Source organism: Antrostomus carolinensis, unplaced genomic scaffold (genome assembly GCF_000700745.2).
Source record: "Antrostomus carolinensis isolate BGI_N321 unplaced genomic scaffold, ASM70074v2 scaffold7847, whole genome shotgun sequence".
Taxonomy (NCBI): Eukaryota; Metazoa; Chordata; class Aves; order Caprimulgiformes; family Caprimulgidae; genus Antrostomus; species Antrostomus carolinensis.
In genome coordinates this window covers 55,183-76,049 of record NW_010325342.1, presented here as the reverse complement: position 1 = coordinate 76,049, position 20,867 = coordinate 55,183, and the positions used below count along the sequence as shown (strand labels likewise).

The following is a 20,867-nucleotide window of genomic DNA, read 5'->3' as shown; positions in this document are numbered from 1 at the left end:
AGACAGAAAGAAAAAAAAAATACTTCAGGAATACACTTATGATAGAAAATGTTTTGGTGTTTTCTCCACCTGTTTAAGCAAGGTGACACATGCATGCCTTGATCGAATACAAGAGAATGACACTTGCTTGAAATGTTTGAAGTTCAAGTTCTGCTTTTAAAACTTAGAAGCACAGTATTTTTACAGCTCTGACAATTGTGTAACTTGTAAAGGATTTCCTGCCAGTCCAGGCAATCCTTTGCAGTCCCACACATCCTTGCTCTACCACCACACTGCCTCCCACCTGCAAAGTGTCATGGCTTGGATTGCTGGGAGGCTGCCTGATGCTCATGTAAGTGCAAATACCTTTACAAGTCAGATGCTTTGATCTGCCAAAGTATGGACAATGCTAATCAGGTTTTCTTAGGCAAAGGAACAAAGGATATGAGGCAAGAGGCAGGCCTGAGAGGTCTGATACTATGGGACTCTGAACACAGCCACCCCACACAGGTATTTTCAGACCTGGTGAGTGTGTGTGCTATCAAGAGTAGGAAAAGGAAATAATTAACTCTGTAGCTGAGCCCAAACACTGATAAAGTCTCAAGAGCTGCTTCTTGCCATCTGAATATTTGTAAAATATTCTAGCAGTTAAACATTTACCTTTGCAGCCAATACCAGCCACAAAACAATTCAGAAACACCGATAAATAGTAGTCTCTTTAAAAATAACCTTACTCTTTGCTTCATATTTTAAAATAAGAAAGCGTCTTCATTCGAGAGTGTTTGGCAATTTATTTCCACGATTTTTTGTTTGAATCCTGTATGATAAATACAATAAATAGCCAAAACCAAATAAAAATGGGTTTTGTGTGGTTTTGGCCACCAGATCTCTTTGGGACTTACTTGCCTGTGTTCTGGCCAGAAGCTAATTCTGATTCTTCTGTCAGATGTTTTGTAGCAGTATGCCCTCCAGAAAGTCTGGCAAAAGTGGAGGCAGGCAGATAGCAAGGTATGCAGGTGATTTTCTTTTAAGCTGGATTCCTGGCTGTGAAAAAGGAGTAAGCTATGTGCCCCAAGTGTCCCTCCATATCGTTAGAGTTATGTTCACTTCCATTCAAACCTTCCCCATGATTTGGCAACTGTGAAGCAGGTATGGAGGAAAAAATCTTTGGGTTATGCCTGGTCCCTTTACTGCTCTTCTCTGGCAAGAAGGCCTGTTGCAGAGGTCAGCCAAAGGCTGTGGCAGCAATTTAATCCAGGCATTGGCATCAGTTTCCATTTCCCTGTTAGAAGAAGTCTCTATTGATGACCAGTGGAAGGAGCTTTCTGCAGCAGATATTAGGGATGGGTCTGTCATCTGGAAAAGGTTCTGTGAGCAATCTTTGGGACAGATGATATCTGAATTACAGGGGAGGCAATAAAGTCTACCCTACGGTATCTCCCAACATCGGTTTGAAGATGGAAATCAAAGGCAGCAATATAGGGGATACCACTCTGCAAAGGAGCAAGGCTTGGAATACCTAACAAGGTGTTGCACTGGTGATGAAATTAATGGTTCCACTTACAGAATAACAGTTAATCTCTTCATGATGGTGAATGAAGGTCCAACCAAATTGTAGACCAACAGCTGTGGAAGCCACCTCTAGCCAGACTGAGCCTGATGCTAAAATAGACAAGGTAGAGCGACACTGACTTGCAGAGAAATAGGTCATCTGTCTTTTGGAGCACACATCATGGCTCAGAGTTCCACAGACGAAACATGCCTGCTACTCTGTGTTTTGATAAACACACCTCTTTTCCCTCCCCAGTGATTTCTTCCCAAGTTCTTGTAATGGCACCCTCTCATCTACACAGAGCTTTAAAAAGTTTTATTGCAGACGAGCATGTGTGACTTTAATACGAATAATAAATAACAGTGATCCCGCAACCATGATCATCAGAAGAAAATCCTATCTATTTTCATCAGCAATATAATACTATGTAATGACACAGAAAATAAGGCTCATGGCTCACACAGTACCATTTGTAAATCATAAAGATCTGTGAGGAAACGCAGAGCAGAAACCAAAGCATGAAAGTCACACAAACATCTACAATATTAGGCAGCTTTCCATTATGACAGACTTGCCCAAATTATCTATCTCCAAACGCTGTTGGCCTGATTCTCCTCTCTTGCCAGCAGAAAGGAGAATTTTACCGAAGCCTGTTGTTATTTCCCTCTCTACACCTTGTCAAACTGTCATGAGCTCCAAACACAACAGACTCAATAGGTGCAGTTCTGTTCCATTGCTAGTAATATCACCTTGATTAATCACATTTCATTTATTTATTTATTTATTTTAAATCAGCCTCCAGAATGATCATTTATGGCAGGTTTCAGAGGGAGGAAAATTCCCTCTTTAAACAGATCTTACACATTATTCACCACAGATTGTTGCTAGATTTCAAATTACCTTCTTCTTTCCTCACACAAAACTCCCCCCCTTGTATTTAGGGCTTAATTATGAAAAGAGTTAACAACACAATTCTTGCTTTTTTTTATTTTTATCAGAACTGGTCACTATATTACTGATTTTTTCTCTGTCTCTCTTCAAAAGAGCATGCAAACAGAAGCCTTCTATTTGAGGATTTAATGCAATCACTAACATGAAAGACAGTTTATTCGCACAGTTCAGTAGCTAGCACACCCTCCAGGTTCTTGGACTACCCTACCTTGGCAGACAGACTCTGTGGTTTGTTGGAGAGGATCTCTGCTGCTTCCCTGCAGCGGGTGGAAAGGTTCAGGATAGCAGCAGCTGCTGCTATGTGGGTGTCTTCACTACATTGACCGTAGCTATAAGAGTTGGCATGGCAAGGGCTCTGTGTGTGGGCGCTAGCACTAGGCAGTCGATTAGAAAATTTCGCTGGATTTGAAAAATGCTTTGCTGTTGAAGAGAGATTTGATTAGCAATTGCACGCATGAGATTTTCCCCCATTAAATAGTTTTGTTTCTCAGAATACAATTTCATACATTAAAATATTCAAAGAATACATTTTAAACAATCAATTTCTTACTGTCAGTAAGGGTTTGTTATAAAAATGGCTTCAGAAGCATGATATTTTCTTTTACCTGACACATACACCTTTCAACAAAGCATCTGATACTTTTACTCAGATTTTACTCATTCTTTACTCAGATATTAAAAACAATGATATCCAAGGAAAGACTGAACAAACATTAGTGTGTTATCCATTGTGACCTGACAACACTGGTGGGCAAATGCAATTGTAAATGTATCCTTATAAAGCACAGCTTCCTCTTGGAGCTCTATTGCATTAAAAAAACCCAAAAAACAAAAAATAAACCCCACGACCAAAACCAGTGGCTTGTCTAGTCTTAGCTAAAACAACACAGCTTGTCCTAATTAAATGAATATGTTATTTAAAAAACTTTTCTTATGTCAGTAAGGAGAACAAGACCAGCCTCCTGAATGAAGCAGAACAACCAGATAAGAACACTACCTTTTAGGAATATTTAGTCCTCATTTAATGGAAATTTTTAGAAATTTAAGTCTACTCTTTAATCAATTAAAAAAAAAATAATGACAATGAACATTCAGAATAAAACTGGCCTCAACTCACTGTCTTACACTGGCTATCATTTGGAATAATACACAGATTTATTAGACACAAAGAGGTCAGCTGAGAATGAAAAACTAAGATGTGAACAGAAAAGTAATTTCACAGACAAAAATGGTGTGTGTGGTTCTTTGTTTTCTACTCCATCAGCAGCACTCGCTTTAAAACAGGTAGAAATAACTCTGCTCTCTCTTCTGGATTTTGGAGCTTGAGATATCATTACTTGTTGCAGGGAAAACATGGCACCATAATTTCAACTCTTAGGAAGCAATAATCACTTCTTTTGTCTGTAGCTCTCTCAATGTTCTACAAAGATAAACTAAGCAAAATCCAATTTCTCAGCCTACACTCAGATACACCAAGAACATTTCTGTGTACGGCCATCTGCTCACTCCATAAAGATCTGAGCCCCAAGGCTCTGGATCCCTTTGGATGTAGAGCTTTGGTTGGGTGCATTTTAATGTTAAGACCTAGACAAGACATTGAAGAACTCATCTTTCCTCAAACTTGGGATGCTCTAAGAGAAATGCTTGTTTGTGTGCACTGACTGTAGCTGAATGCCATATTCAGTTTTTCTAAGCGAACTTCAAATTATATTTAAAGAGTAAAAAAGTGAATTTTCCATTACCGACCCTAAAAGATTAAAAAAAAAAAAAAAAGCAAGCTATGAAGGGTGCATGTTTTGTTAACAAATCAATTTATAAGTGCAGAATCTGCAGACAGTTAATGATGGGCTGCTGGCTAGCTACATATTTACATAGGAACTGAACCAATCAGTACATCAGCAGCTTCTTATTGCCAACTTTTGTATATTTGTATAGTTAAAGCACTCACCTGCTCTTTTACTTTCACCTTTCCATTAAAATAATAGCTGCACACTGCAATCTTTGCAAGAACAACACACTGTAAACTTCAGCCCTGATATACATTATACATAAATTGCATATGTATGGATTTGCATTTGTATAAAAACATTGCAATCATTTTTTCCTTGAAATGAACCTGTGAAATCGACATACATCTGTGCAAAGAGACAGCTAATAAGGAATATTCGATTTTACAAACAAAATTGGAAAACCTGCCACCCAAGGAGCTGGCAATGCATATATTTGCTTTCATTTGAACAAACCTATTTTCCAGGCCAGATAAATATCTACTTTTCATTTGCAATTTTGAATGGAGTATTATATATACAGAAACACATTGATACCTACAGACATATATATATATATGTATGTACTCAGACTCATATACAAATACATAAATAAATAAATTTTATACATACATAAACCATAATATTCTATGGAGTTAGAATTATATTATATGTGTATCTATACATATATTTCCACTTTTCTGTTCACCTTACTATGAATATTTGCCTTTGAAGGGTGCAATTTTCTTTCCTTTTTTGTTCTTCTTTACTAATTTTTTTTGTCATGAACAAAAGAAAAAATAACTAAAGACTCTTTTGTCACATTATTTTGAATCTACTTTCTCCTGAGCCCAAATATGGAGCAATTAAACCTTTTTTTCTGTTTGCCTCATGGCAGCAGAACAATTTGTTTCTTTGAACTAAAGAGTATATTATATTGGCCGATACAGTAGCAGAGTCTTGCTGAAGTTTGCCATGCAGATTGTGAAGTTCATCTGCAATAAATAATCGGTGTTCACACTGTGATGCGTCATTTGTACACAGTAGTACCTCAGCATATCTGTAAGTGATGCAAGCAGGGGAATCTTGATAACAATTTGATGCATTGGATTTGTCTGCACTACAAATACGATGTGATACTGAAATATGAGAGATTGAAACTAATTCAGTGCCTGGAAGTTATACAGCTGAGGCACATGGTCACCTAGGAGAAATAATGCTTATATAGATGCATCTACAAGGTATTTGAAATGTCTTTTAAAACCTAACTTGGATTTCTCTGTACTACAAATAATAACTTCTTGTGCAGACCCATTCCATGGGACTTCTCATGGCAGCATCTTAACACATAGGATATCACAATTTACCCAAGGAGGAAGGTAACAGATAAGACATAAACCATTCCTTTTTACTCCTCTTTTCCCCTGATAATTGCTATTAGCAGAAACATCAAAAAAGTAAACCTTATAGTGATCATATTTAGCATTCTAATGTTCTATATTTAAAAAACTAATGATTATATTTAACATTCTGTCCACAAGTGGTTAAAGATGCTTCCTACAGAGGTTTTTTGAATTCGAGATATTTGAAAGCAGAACAAGTAAAAAAGAAAAAAGAAAAATCTCATTGACATTTTGCCCGTTTTCCAAGAGATAATGAAATTTCAAGCTTACATTCAAGGAACTGGGGTGTTTTTCGTCCTTGTGCCACAGGTGCTACTGTGCGCTTGCCAAAGACTTGTGCATCAAAGCTGGCATAATCAAATGGTACTTTCCCAAACTTCTCCTGTTCTTTCATCAGGATGGCTCTGGAGGAGGTGACTGGCTGTGAAGTTCTGTAATGGTACTGTGCTACCTCAGGTTGCTTTGTTAAATTTGTCCTGCAGAGAGGAGGGAAAGAACGAATGAGAAAGACAAGACTATCTTTAAATCACCTTTTCTTGAAAAATAGGGTACAGTTGCATCTCAGTGTCAGAAAGTGTGCTGTTACCACATATAAATCTTATGGTAGGTGTATACAAGGAAAAAATAATGTAAATATGGTGGCTGACCTAGCAGTCAAAGAGTACTTTAACTTCATACAAGTTCAAAGCTGCGGACATAAAAAAGTCTAGTATTATCTGATAATGGTGTGGACTATTTACAAAAAAGATACTGATTTACTTCTAGATTACCACTGTAGCATGGTGCTTCCTTTATTTCTAAACATTGTCTAGATTTTAGCTAGGCAAAGAATTTGTAATTTTATGGATCACTATTGTTCTTACTTTACTGTGAATTAGTATGGTGTAAATATAATATAAGACAATCCAAAATAATTACTTCTGTTATTTGAGAGGAAAAAATGAATTATGGTGTGTGATTCCACTTAGTTACTGTTCAGTAACTACCTGTCTTTAGTAATTTCCTAAGGACTTTTCATACGTGGAGTTAAGGCACGTGCAGTTGGCAGATACATGGACATAATATTCTGTAATGGCTCTGAAGGAACCATTAGAGCTGATCATGTCAATAATCCACAAATTAAAGTGTCCCCAAATAGACCTGAATATAATAGGTTGTAATGGTCGTGGTGCCAATGATGTGCAAATTATGCATGTCTGTAGGTTCCATATAACTCTCAAACAAAATACAAATGCAATAAAAATGTTTCCCCTTTTTGATGCCATTGTATAAAAATAAATTAAACTAATTAAACCAATAAACTTAAAATAAAGAAACTGAAAATATGAATTATTCAATGGTGAGGAAACAGAATGTGCAGAGTTCTCAATCCTCTCAGGTAACTGCAATGCCAATAAAAGATGCTACTTGGGATCACTGGAAAATTTATCTGAAAAGAGTCACAAAATCAGAGGACTGTTCTGCTAAAAGTGTAATAAGTTCAAAGAGATCTCTAATCAAGTTTCAGTGGCCAAAATATTGTAACAAAGGAAGAGTTCTTGAAAATTGTTTAAAGCATTTCGGTAAGACAGTAGATTCTGTTTACTGGAGAAAGATATTTGAGAACTGTTGATAAGGTTATTTGTGTTGAAGTAAGATCTAGCAGAATATATTTGATTGCTTATCAAAAGATATGTCTTGCTTTTTATGTCAGCCATACTCACAAGAACCAACAGAAAGCTACTTGTTACTTTTGAGATACTGTCAAGACATTTAGCTTTGCAGAGGTTTATCATGGAATACTGACTTACCTCTGTAGCTATGAGAAGTAATTGACAGATTTTGTGCAGAAATACTTTGGAGAGACTAGTGCCTGAGGGCTCCTACCTGTGAGTCTGATCCTGGCACTGCCCAGCTTTTGGAGACTCGAGCTGGTTCTTTTCCTGGGATATTGCCAACTTTTCAGCTGCAGCAATTGGACAACCAGAAAGACTGTTTAAAAGCAAGGGGAAGAAAAGGAAAAAAAAAAAAAAACAATTTTAAAAAAACCCTTAAAACCAAAAACATCACATTAAAATGAAATCTTAAGTAATGGAAATATGTGCTGTGGAACCCAATGACTTCAAACTTCTCTGGTGCCCTGTGCATCTACGGGAGCTGCTGCTATTATAGTCCAGATTCATCTGTTTTTCAACACTCAATGCAAAACTGTGAAATCTGTTTATTTGAGGTGATATATCTGGAAACTGAATCATGTAGGAGTTTTCCACAGTTCAGCTTTGATGTTTTGTGGCTGGCAAGTCACTAGTAAATTTTTTGACAAATTACATTTACTTTATCAGCTAAACCATGCATATAAGCCTCCTGCTGATTAAAAGGAAAGTGAATTTGGGAAAAAAAACAGGAGTATGTGAGCAACTGTTGTCATTTCAAGTTGTGCTTTCTTTTTTTTTTTTTCTTTTTGCTTTATTAGATTAGAACATGTTTTCTTATCCTATTCGTGGGTTGCTTATCATACAGCTGACATACTGCTAAGATGACTGGGGATTTAAAACAGGAAACAGAATGAAAAAATATTTACTGGTTTCTTACATATTCATGTAGATGAGCTTGTAATCTCTTGTAAAGACTAGATTTTTGTATTAAAGATAGCAACATAGTATGATAACCCTTGATTTTGGTGCACTCATACTATAATAAATCAATCAATCAGCAGCAAAAAAAGAAAATACCACAAAAATTCAGTTCAAAACAGAATGCAGGATTCGAAATTTTTCTGTCCCAAGTTTGATTGCAAGATTGACATTATGTTTTTGCAGAAGCACTATAATTGAATATTTTTGCTTGCTGGCTTCCAGCAGAAAGCAGTACTGACAGGAGCTGTGCCGGCAGCAGTGGCTTGCTGGAGCAGAGCGCATCGGCACTGCCTCACCTGCAGCCCAGCTGTGATTCCCCAGCTGCCTGTCTGGAAGGCTATTCTCAATTTTACTTTCTCCCTGCAGGCAGCAAGTTAAACAGACAAGAGCGTTCCAAGTGGGAAGATGACATTCCAGAGGGTGATAAATGGAGTTAGTTTTTACAAGGATTCTAAAGTATTCCACTTAAAATTGCCTGTTTTGCTAAAAGGGATTGTGCCTTGATGGGAAGTTCCTGCCAAGGACTACTATGTATGTCTTGCAAAATGAAGTCTTTGGTTTTCCCTGGGTTTTCCAGTTGTAGCAGTAATAATGCATTTGTTCATTCCTTTTATATGATGGTGTTTCACTGTGAAGACCGTAATGAAATTGTAGTTTGAAATCTCATCTGTGAAAAATACTAGTAGAATTTACCATCTTCAGCACTGCAGCCATTTTTTATATAATGAAATTAAACGCAATTATTTGGTTATAAATAATACAGACTACCCTCGCAGTTCATAGGCATTCTGCAGTGTAGTATGTAACATCTAATTCCAAGATGTGCCCATGAATTTATTCCTGTTAGATTTCAAGTGGACGGGAAATTTTCTGATCTACCTTCTGTGCGTGTTGCGATTGCTGTTGACATGTCCTCTTCCGGTGCATCCTGGGGTGGGGCACTTTAAAACATTTTCATGCATGGCAAGAACTAAACAGTAATAAGAAAAAAAAAGTGATAATAACATATATCAATTAAAAATACACACGTTAAAAATATGGATATTTATTCTTCAGACTCAGATTCTCAATTCTGTTACATTTTGACCACAAAAGAAAATGAGAGGCAAAAGACCTACAACACAGAAAGGCTGGTGCCTCCAGCATATATAAGTTTATCCCTACACTGCTGTAGTGTGGCTTCCCACATGCACATTGTTGTAGAACAACGGCAGAAGTTAGCAAGGATGTTATATCACGAAGCCCTTTGCCTTCTAGTTCACACACAACTGACACAGTTCACTAGAAAAAGCATGTACATTTCTTATGCCCTTTGATGTGGATCTTTTTATTAAGAGTGAGATGTTTGTCTGTGTAAAACAGAATATGTCTTTGTACGTCTGCTCATAACTTCAGTACTGCATCACCCCTTTGGATGCACAATGCTTAAAAAAAGATGACTGTTTAGTGAATCAGTTTTGTTCCGTCAGAAGCCAAATTGAGATTACAGATAATTTTCTGTTTGTTTGGGGTTTGTTTTTTTTGTTGTTGTTGTTGGTTTTTTGTTTGTTTGTTTTTTTTTTGGGGGGGGTGGTTTTTTTTTGGTTGATTTTTTTTGACAGCAGGACAGAACACATCTGATTGGAAGTGTGATAATTAACAAGGACTTGTTAATTTTAACTTTTTAGAAAGTTAATGTTGCTAAAGCCTTCCACATGCAGCAGCCTGCTTAACTCAGCAGATGTTTCCATAAATACAGATTAATACTAGATTTTTTTAAAGAGGGAGAGTTACAGTTGGGAACAGGACATTGGTAAAGTGCAAGTATCCTTTTAATTTTTTGTTATGCATGCCACCACAAAAAACAATCTGATTAACTAGGTTGTTTTTAAATGAATAGATTTTGGCTTATTATGCAGCATTTCATTGCATCACATTGCAGGATTACACACACACACACAAACCAATGTAATCAGATCAACACAGTTAGAAATAAGCAGGGAAATTCAAGCTAGACTGGTCATAAAAGGGTTAGCATGATACAGTCACATGAGAGAGAGGTGCTGTGGACCAGCGCTGGGATGTACTGGTGGAAGTAACCTTTTTGAGCATAGTGGTAAGGGGGAAACTGGAAACATCTCTGAATAAGCATGTCCAGGCCTCTCGGTTATCCACCATGAAAACCAGCAGCCTCGGCATGTGATACGGTAAATCAGGTCACAGCTCTGGAACAAGCAGATGATTTCTCTGCCACATGCCTTAGCAAAGGCACAGGCAAGCAAGATCTTGAAGATTCATAAGACTACAGGTCTGCTGGCAGTGTGGGGGGTGTTTGGCTGTGATCTTATTCTTCCCAGGCCACCTGAGGTGCCTACTTCTGTTTGTAATGCTACTGCTAAGGAGTACTTGAGCTTCATAAGTGTGGGAAGTAGGACTGCGACTAAGAGCTGGAGGACAAAGGAGGTGTGATGGCTCCTCTCTCTGCAATCTTACCCACAAAAAGTGTGTTTCTTCTCCAGCATAAGCACACACTACCCACAATACAAGTCCAGATCCAGCTATTATTCTGGACTGCAGGGTGATGATACTCACTTTCTAGTGGCACTCTAACTTTATGTGGACAGCCTGAGAGACTGCGGTGGTGAGGGTAAAGCCCAGTCACGTGCCCTGTGCCATCACATCCTGGGATGGGACATTTGGTTTCTCTCTTTTCAGGCCTGGGTGAATCTGCAGAGAAATCAGATAAGGATTTTGTTTCTTTTTAGCTCTCATCTGCACTCAGCTGAGTGATCCTAGCAGCATGATACTTTGTTTTGTACTTCAGATGTAATTCCTACACAAAGTTTTAACAAAGATGTATGCAATTTAAACATCTTTAGGATTTCACACTGAGTCCTTTAAACAGTGGCTCCCCCCTCCCAAAATGCCATTTATGTGCTAAACTAGGTAGTGTTAGGAGTGCAGTGTCATTTGTTCCATTCAGAGCCTCAATCAGGACAGAAGCCACAATCCAATGAGCCAGAAAACTGGCAGCACCAGCCAACAGCAAGATCTATAAAGGAATAAATAAAAAAGCAGAAACAATCTTTTACTCTGTTAATGTCAGACTCCAGGAAGCTGGGACGACCAAATAAAAGCTGAGGTGTGAAACAAACAAAAAGCATTTCAACCAGAAGCCATTCCTTAAATATCGCAGATGTCTAGGCTGTATGTTCTTTGTTAGGAAACTGAATACATGCCACTTTACATTTGAGAGGCAAGGCAGGCAGCTCCCTCTGGTACACATGGCAATGTCGCTTTGTGGAACAGCCCACAATGACAGTGAAAACATGGAGCAGCCGATACCCTTTCAAAGGCAAGGTCTCAGCCCAGCCCCACAGCTACCACTCTGTGATGGCCATAGTGTATTTCCAATTTTTGTTTTAAGCATCTAGAATTGTGCAAGAAGCACTGGTCAGAAAGCCTTTATTTGATTTCCAATGCAGGATCAAAATCTGTGCGAGAAAGGAATGAATTCTGGTCCAGAAATTCTCTTGTGAGAAATCTGGAGGAAGTGGCAGCATAAATTGCTGAGGATGGTTTTAGCTCCATCTGTGATTGGCTGCCAACAGCATTCGGCGCTGGGGGAAAAAACAGCTGCAGCCAGCACAGGGAGCAGCCTCCTTCAAGCTCATTTTGTTGGACCATGAGGTAGGACGTGCTCAGGGACAGGATCACCAGAGACAGCTGAGGGTTAAACTCCCTGGCAAGATTTTAGGTACAAAAAAAAAAAAAAAAAGGAAAGAAAATAGACTGAGCATCAACAGGAGACCACATGCTTTTTAGAATCACTGCAAATGGGAAGCACTGCAATTGTGACAGAAAATAAAGAGGGATCCTGAAATACAATTTAATTTTTCCTCCATTAATTAGAAAGGTTTATCATTAAAAAGATGGAAAAATATAAATTTAAGCCATGTTTTCCTGATGTAGCATCCAAGAAAGACAACTAAGAGCTGATGGATTCGGTGGTGGATTTTTTAGAAATAAAAAACAGTTAATTATGTAAAGTGAAAAAATTATGTGCCTGATACTACACTGACTAAAATCATATGGTGTTTATACAACCCAAACAAAGCCTAGTTTGTTCCTCCATGAGTGTTACCTCTAAACTCACCTGCAAACTACAACTAACAACAATATGAGGCAAAACAGGAAGGGTCAGATTCTGCCGTGCTTACCATCACTGCTCCTTCCTATGTGTGTTGTGAGAAACTCACATTGACACCAGTGTGAACCTGATGAACACAGCTGGTCTCAGGATATGAAAAAGTATCTGTACAATTCCTGCATACACCATAGTCATCTGAATAAATAAAGGTTCATGCATTTTAGCAAGGAGGTAGACTAGTACTGTGCATGCACAGATTAAGGCATGCTAATGAAAAGAATTCTTGAGACAGAAAAATTAGATGCATGCATATTCTTCCCAAATATTACAGGAAATATTTTATAGTTGTAACTCCAAAAAAACCTTGTCAGTTATCTTACACATTAAATGCTTTAGTTAACAAAAATACTATAATATTTGCAATGTCCACAGGGACTACTCTAAAGTAGCACTATAAATACCAAAGCAAATTGTTTATCAAAAACAGAAATTGCAGCAATGCAGGGTGACCTCCGAATATTTGGAAGCCTAAAACTGTTACTTACTACATCGGGGAGTGTGCTTATAAAATGACATTTCTTGATGTTCTGTACTTATCCTCAACAGGGGAGTTTAATACAAGACAACAAAGTTTACAAATCAAACCCAAATCTTATAAATCTCCACTTCTGTAAGCCTGATTAAGTAGCAAAAAGGGACCAATGTTCCTGAAGCTTTGTAGGATACCACAAACCATCAAAAACAATAAAGATTTTGGAATTTACTGGTAATTCTGCTGGTGGTGAATGAGGCAGAAGAGCATGGCTTGCGCTTTCCTGGCTCAGGAGTGTTGGCTGTAGCAAAATGTAATGTTGATACATAAAGTAGACTGAACTCAGAAAATATGTGGCTTAGGAATTAGGTGGTATGTTTGGAAGAGGCCAATTTTTCACCCTAACCTTTCCTTAAGCACTGTTTTAATGCCTTCTCTTTTGGCTGCTGAAATTTAGGAGGTATTTATTAGTGCCCTATGGAGGAGGAGGTGGGAGAGGAGGAAAAGGAGGAGGAGTGCCAGTTACACAGCCCTTTTAGTACCTATTACTGATCATTTCACATAGCAGTTTGGCAGGAAGCCAAGTACCTAGCGTTTAACCTGGTTAGATGTAAGGCACTAGTGTAGAGGTACATAATTAACAAAATTACCAGCTAAATTCCAGATTCTTTACTGTTGCTATAAAACCCAGCTCAGAATCCTCTATCAGTCACAGGATAAATGCTTAAACCAGTAAGAACAGCCAAATATTCTTCCTTACTTTTGTTGCTAAATATCTGTCTCCCACCAATGTCAATAACTTTGGTTTGTCTTCTTTCCCCTGCTAGATGCTCCAGAAGAAACCTATCCAGTTCCTTGTAGGTGCTGTGAAACACATGCCCTTGCTCTGCCTGCAGAGCGATTGCTTGTTCTAGCAAACTCAAGTTCCCTTTTGTTTTGTCCAGCTCAACCGACACTTCTGTGGTTTCTGACAGGCACTCGTTGTCATCTTCACTTTCAGGGAAGGTGTTCTGAATTTTCTTCTCGAAAGGATCTGGGTGAGACTCCTGGGGTGCTCTTAGTTCTATTTCTGAGTCACAAAGTGTTTCACAAGGGCCAAATTCTACCTCTTCCTTCTTAATTTCTGGGACTTCCAGGACGCTAGGTTGATTACACTCTAGAATATAGTTCTGAGTTACGTGGGGCTTTACACTAGTTTCTTCTGAGAAATTTGAGGAGCTGTCCCACTCATTGTCCATAATTTCAGAGTTACTTTCATTTTCCTCAGATGAACAGTATTTTGAGTCAGAAATAACAGTCTTCTCCTTTCCTTCAGCTGAGTTAATCAAGTAACATTCATCAGTGTTATCACTTTGTGTTTTTAAGGATTGAATGCCACTATCATTTAGATTTTCTGCCACAGTTTGACTGGGTGCATCTTTTGCTAATTTTCCCATGTTCATCAAAGACTTGGCCATGACATCTTGATAGCTGGAGTAGTTATCTTTTCTTTGACTGGAATTTTCTTGCCCACATGGAATTTCCTCAGCTGATTTTGGAGTGCTTTCCTCTGCATGAGAAAAAAAGCAAGAGAAAAATATGTAAGAATAACTGGTTTTTGTATCTTGCAATAGTGATATGAAGATATTTACTTACTAATTGTCATTTATTTACTCAAAGGTATTCTGAAATAATTTAATTCACACCAAGGCTGTGTTTGAAATGACTGCTTGTAGCATTAGTAAAATCCCCTTTTATATTATATCTACTTTATATTATAGCTGTGGAGTTATACGAAAAATAAATACGTTAGCATGATGGTGAAGAAATCTATTATCTTAGAACACACACACAGTCATGTACACTCATATAAATAATGTGCCATATATAGATATATATGTGTACACATAATCTATATAATATATGCATATATACACACATTTTGAAATTCCTCTGATCTATTTTCACTTTTCTTTTACCTAAGACTCCCAAATATTTTCTCAAAATAGACCCTAATTACTTTCCCAGTCACCCCAGATCCCATGAAAGACCTTGATGGAAAAAAACCTCAATACTTCACAAAGGGCAAGCTCCTGGTCACCACTGCAATTGCCATATTAAGTGATAGATCAGGTCATGCACAGGCAAACAGAAATGGTTGTTATGTACAGACTCATAAAGAACTTGTTAAAGACACCACTGAAGTGCATCCTGTCCTTATAAACATCTTTCTTCAGAAGAAAAGCAGCAGCCAGCAGGTAATAGGGGCTGCATGTAGGAGAGGTTGTCGGTGTGGAAGACAATATGCCTTTTGTATCTCATTTAATTTTTTATAAACATTTCCTCTGACAAGGACACTCAAAAATACATCTCCATCATCTTCCTTTCTGGTAATTATCTCTCTAAAATCAACACTGGTTTGCCAGGATCAAGTAAATATTGCCATAGTAACTAAAAGCATTTTTGGATGAAGGGAAGAATTTAGTCACAACACTAGCCCCTTCAATAATGCTGATTATAGGGTACATTCTTTTGTTGGGATCTATTCAACATAAACTGAAAAATTTAACATTTTACTTCCTAGAAAGGAGGATGAATAAACAAGCACAGACTATTTCATAAGATGTGTCTGTCCTCTCCTGAATCAGAACTCCAGGCTTAAATAATAAATTAAACATAGTCTAAAATGCAAATGAAGTTTCTCTCAATAACACAGTGAGCTATTAAGAGAAAGTGTAAAGGGTTATGATAATTTTAAAGTATTATGAACTACAGAAAACAAATAAAAAGCATTTTCAGTGAATATGTCCAATTCATTGAACTATTCTCTCAATCCACTTAACTACCCACATGTGTACAATAATGATTTATAGACATTATACCTAATTATGCATATTTGGGCTGTGTTAGAGTGCCTAACAAAAGCTCTAGAAAGCAACAATTACCTCTGTTGCTTAGCTACATAGTTTAAAATATTCCTATTAAGTGCAGATTATTGTGGAGGGGAAAAGGGGGACAAAAATGCACATGTGCACCACAATGCATTTCACTTTACTGCTGCCAAACTGTTAGCATTTTGGGTCATTTCCAGTTTACATAATTGTTTGGTTCAACTGTTTGTTATATGTTAAAAGAAAATATTGATTAATTCTTATTCTTCTTCTGAAAATTGGACTCATGCAGGGAGAGGTGGCCTTGTGCACTGTGTGCATAAAGTTGTGTTTAAAAAAAAATGTCTGTAAACCTTAGTGTAACTTTTTAGCAGCTGGTCTAGTACCACACACATTGCAGTATTCTGAATAAAGAAGTATGCTGTCTTTTCACATCTCAGCAAGTAAGAACGATGATTTGGCTCTGTAACCAACTTCAGTCAAATGGGTTTTTATTATTTGCTTTTCTGCCATTTGGAAAATAACAGAGTCCCATCAGTGGGTCATTTCAAAAAGTAAGAAGATCTAGTTTTAAAAGAAATCTCTCACCCTTCAAAACAAAACAAAACAAAACAAAACAAAACACACTTAATGATAGTAACGGGTCTTTTCAGTTATTCTTCTGTTGAAGAAAAAAAAATGTATAAATGCATGATAACAGATTTTTGCTCCTTAAATAATCAGCAATTTTAAAATGTAGTGTTTAAAAATTTGTTGTTGAACCAGACTGAATGGTTCAGCTGTCCCAGCTTTGCTTTTTACTTCTACAGGCTGTAAATTTACTTTTAAAATAATAAAAACTCAACTTAGTCTACGGTTGCATCAATCCGTGAACTGAAGCATTAACTGATCAACAGATAAAGGCTGTTCAGCCTGGAAAAGAGAAGGCTCTGGGGTGATCTTATAGCGGCCTTCCAGTATCTGAAGGGGGCCTACAAGAAAGCTGGGGAAGGACTTTTCCTAAGGGAAGTTAATGAAAAAACAAGGGGAAATGGGTTTAAGCTGAAAGAGGGCAGGTTTAGATTAGATATTAGGAAGAAGTTTTTCACTGTGAGGGTGGTCAGACACTGGAACAGGTTGCCCAGAGAGGTTGTGGATGCCCCCTCCCTAGAAGTGTTTAAGGCCAGGCTGGATGAAGCTTTGAGCAACCTGATCTAGTGGAAGATGTCCCTGCTGATGGCAGGGGGGTTGGAACTAGATGATCTTTAAGGTCCCTTCCAATCCTAACAATTCTATGATTCTATAAGAATCATGGATTCATAATAAATGAGCAATATTAAACTAAGAAATTACAAATAAACCTACATACCCACACCAGCTGTATGTTTTAGCTGAAATTTGGTTTGTAGCCGGCAAAATTAATGCCAAAGGGACAGGTTGTGCTATCAATGTCACAAGCAGTTGGGAGAAATCTCACAGGTATGAAATAAGTCTTTTTGAAATTAAGAGATTTTTTTTCTTTTGACTGAAGGACTGGGTCCAAATAGGGTTGCTCTACATTTATGTCAATGGACTTGGCCCAACACTTGCCCTTTTTTAAAAAAAAAGGATCAATTAAATAACTTATTTTCATCCATATACAACACCAAATTCCACCTTACACCCATCATAGTACTTTCCCTTCGGTGAGTTCTTCAAGCTATGCATAGGACATGCCCAAGGGAGAGAAAAACATATTTCTGAGGGCAGCTCTGGGTGGCCAGAAACCAAGCTGAATCAATACAAGAGAAAATAGCTAAAATCTATATATCTCAAAAAAAACCGCAACCCAAAAACCTAAAAAACCCCAAACCTAACCAACCAAACAAAAAACCCCAAAGACATCCTTCTTCTTCTTCTTCTTCTTCTTCTTCTTCTTCTTCTTCTTCTTCTTCTTCTATGTAAATAGTGTTTTATAGTATTCATATGTGTAAAATTTGGGGGGTTTGTTTTGTCTTTAAGAAAATTCTATTTAGAGTGGATAAAGATATAAATTCCTAATTTCAGTTCATTATAGAACAACCCAGGTTGGAAGGGACCTTGAAAGATCATCTAGTCCAAAATCTTGTGGGAAAGGGAATTTAGATGAGATTATCTATCACCCTGTCCTTCCAAAATACTGGATAAGAAGAAACTGAGTGGAAAATAAATTACCTTTAAACTTCCATAGCAACCAGAAACTGAGTGGAATATAAGTTCATTCTGCTTTCATATTATCTGTGATTACTAATTGCCCAGTGCCAGATCACATTGCTTTTATCTTAACATTTGTTAGCTACTGATGACTTCTCCCTGTAAAATAAATGCAGACTGTATTCCACTGATATCTTCTCACTTCCCTGATTAATAATATGTGCAGGACTTCTTAAAAACAAAATATGACAGCTAATTTAGTTTTATATTTTTTGTTCATCTTAAATATATATAAACATATATTAGAAAAAAAGAGCAATTAAGGGATACTGTAGCTATATCTTTCTGTCTCCCCATCCCTTTCCATACTTTCCAGGATACACATTGTAGAAGTTTATATAAATTGTTGGACATGTTTGGCTTAGAAGACTTGGAATAACAAGTATAAAATTGCTGAATCTAATAATCGTGTTAAACAGAACACACGTAACAGTCACATGCATGAAATTAAAGTCAACAATGTTTTGCTAAGCGTTTTGTATTTTTTATTTTTTTTATTTTTTGCTTCCTAAGAGCTCTATATATTCCAGTGAAAATCAGCTCTTCATAAATGTGTTTTTCTCAGTGGTGAGCTTAACCTTGTTCTTTGACAGAGCTAGTGGAGAAGCATATGTTGCTCCATATCTGACCTGCTGCAGTAGTTGTCTCTCTGTGTGACCTACAAAGCATTTACTAGACCCCAGAAGCAGTTATTGTACAAAATAATTGGAAATATGATGGTTAAACCTAGACAGAAATGCACTGTTCCAACTCTGATAGAAGTCAAACACATTCTGAATCCTTTCTGAAAATTCTGTTTCATATCTCCCTTCCTGTGGAAATCAGGTTCAAGCAGAGCCACACTGCACAACTACCTGGAGTTGAGCTGCTTTCGAGGACACAGATGTCTTCCTGTAAATCCGTCCTGTCTTCATTTTCTTCTTTACATTCCAAGCTGGGACTGTAGTGGCGGGGTTTCATTAATAGGGACTTCCTTTTGTTGACGGGAACACCTGATATCTGTTCTTCAGCTTTCCTCTTCTTAGCCATGGAGCATTTGTAGGCACTGCAATGATCAATTGTCAATGACAGAGAAAAAAGTGGGAGTAGTTTAATTCTAAGTATGAAAGTGAGGACTGACAAAATATTAATTCACTTACAGTTCCAGCAAGTTGTGTTTAGTGGATATTTAATTTTAGCTCATGTACAAGTTGAGGGCACAGGCAAGTCCCATTTCTTTTCACTGTTGCAAATATTTGTTTAGGGGAAGGGGAATGAGGAGGAAGACAAAACCAAAAACCCCATAACCCAACATCCTTAATCCTAAATAAACATATGGTAATCTAAGACCTGCTCTGCAGTAAAATACATACACCCATCAAAGGATGAATAAAATTGTAGTCTGGGTTGATAATCCAGAGAAACAGCTAAGGGGAAAAATATAACAGCAGTTATACTACTACACCCTGAACCTTGGCTCCATTACCTTTACATCAGTATGGATATTCAGTCACACATTTTGAGTTCAACAGCATAAAATCTGTTTGAAACACACTGTACCTTCAGAAAATTTTGCAATATATGTCCCTTTTTCAATATCAGTCCCAAGCACTGGCTTCATTTCATTAACTCCAGCCATAAACATCTAGATTAAGCTCCTCAGGTCTCTGAATAGACCCTGGAAAAAGTCTTCTCTGGAGGGCAATTCATCCCACTCAAAACTAGACCTATCTGATAAACAGGGTGAACCATTCCCTGGGAAAGGCCTTGCCTGGTCCAGATGCCTAAGTTTCAGATGACAGACATGAGAAGAGAGGGCAGTATTTTAAAGAGGGAGATTTTTAGCAGATTTAATATACTTTCAGTTCCTATAGGATCCACATATTGATCTCTCTATTAATGTGCTTCTACAGATATTTAGCAAAGACTTTTCTGCCATGCAGCTGAATTGTATGGTATATAGATGTTGCATCATATGACACCTCATTAAGGAGGCCAGAAACTTCAACAGTTTTATTAATAAAACTTTTTTTGTGTGAGTGATTTGGCATGATTTCATTGTTCTCTCACACAGAGACTTCTAAGAAATCTATGTAGTACAAATAATAGTGTTGACGTTATATCTGTCAGAGTTGAAAAAACTACATATATGAATCTGTGTAATCCACTCAATGGTTTCTCCACCTTAGGCACCCCCAGGGTGCAACACAAATCTACACAATGCCCTAAAGCATTGGATTTTGCATTTGGCTCACCGACTTAGCTGCAAGATTTGAAAAAAATCCATGTATGCAGAATACTCCTATTGGTTACACATATTACAAGCTCAACAGTGTAAATTAATCCTTCCAAGGTATCTTATGTGCACTAAATTGTCTCAGGTTCTGATTGTTTTGGATGAAAGCATATGACTAACTTGAGCTTTTTGTTTAAAATTGTCCATTTTTGACTAAGCACCTTTTGGCAATCCATCATTGCAAACATGATGGACATAGAAATACAAAGATCTGCATTTTAGGGGAAATGTTAAAATTCTATCATATGTGTCATGCATTCTACCATGTGCACAGTGGATATTGTTGATCTTCTGAAAGTTAAAATGCTATGGGGATCAGGAATATCAGACACTAAGTACCTGCTGTAGTTGAATATATTACGACTTCTGTATTATTTCTCTGTTTATAAATAGAGGAAAACATTAATATCATATTAAAGCTCAGAACCATAATGTTATAAGCATCCCCTTGAAATGATGCCCGTATAACAGACATCAGGGATGGATGCAGTTCAGACAAATATGCATAATTTATTTCTAAGAAAATACAATCAACAGTTTCTTAATTCATATTTGTGAATGGCAGTTCATACCATTCATGTTGT

At 37.3% G+C, this 20,867-nt stretch overlaps 1 protein-coding gene across 5 annotated transcripts in view; it reads right to left on the bottom strand.

Moving 5' to 3' along the window:
• The window catches only part of ST18 (ST18 C2H2C-type zinc finger transcription factor), a 95,480-nt gene that overhangs the window by 33,155 nt on the left and 41,458 nt on the right, over nucleotides 1-20,867 (bottom strand). For 2 of the 5 annotated variants that reach the window (XM_029085754.1, XM_010171171.2), the window contains exons 4-10: nucleotides 18,863-19,053; nucleotides 13,688-14,476; nucleotides 10,838-10,972; nucleotides 9,146-9,236; nucleotides 7,518-7,622; nucleotides 5,922-6,127; nucleotides 2,691-2,902 (exon numbers count right to left, since the gene is read on the bottom strand). In XM_029085754.1, the coding sequence (XP_028941587.1) occupies nucleotides 2,691-2,902; nucleotides 5,922-6,127; nucleotides 7,518-7,622; nucleotides 9,146-9,236; nucleotides 10,838-10,972; nucleotides 13,688-14,476; nucleotides 18,863-19,053 (1,729 nt within the window). Of the gene's footprint in view, nucleotides 1-2,690; nucleotides 2,903-5,921; nucleotides 6,128-7,517; nucleotides 7,623-9,145; nucleotides 9,237-10,837; nucleotides 10,973-13,687; nucleotides 14,477-18,862; nucleotides 19,054-20,867 lie in introns of those variants that run through there. The other 3 variants (XM_029085755.1, XM_029085756.1, XM_029085757.1) reach the window with 3 other exon arrangements.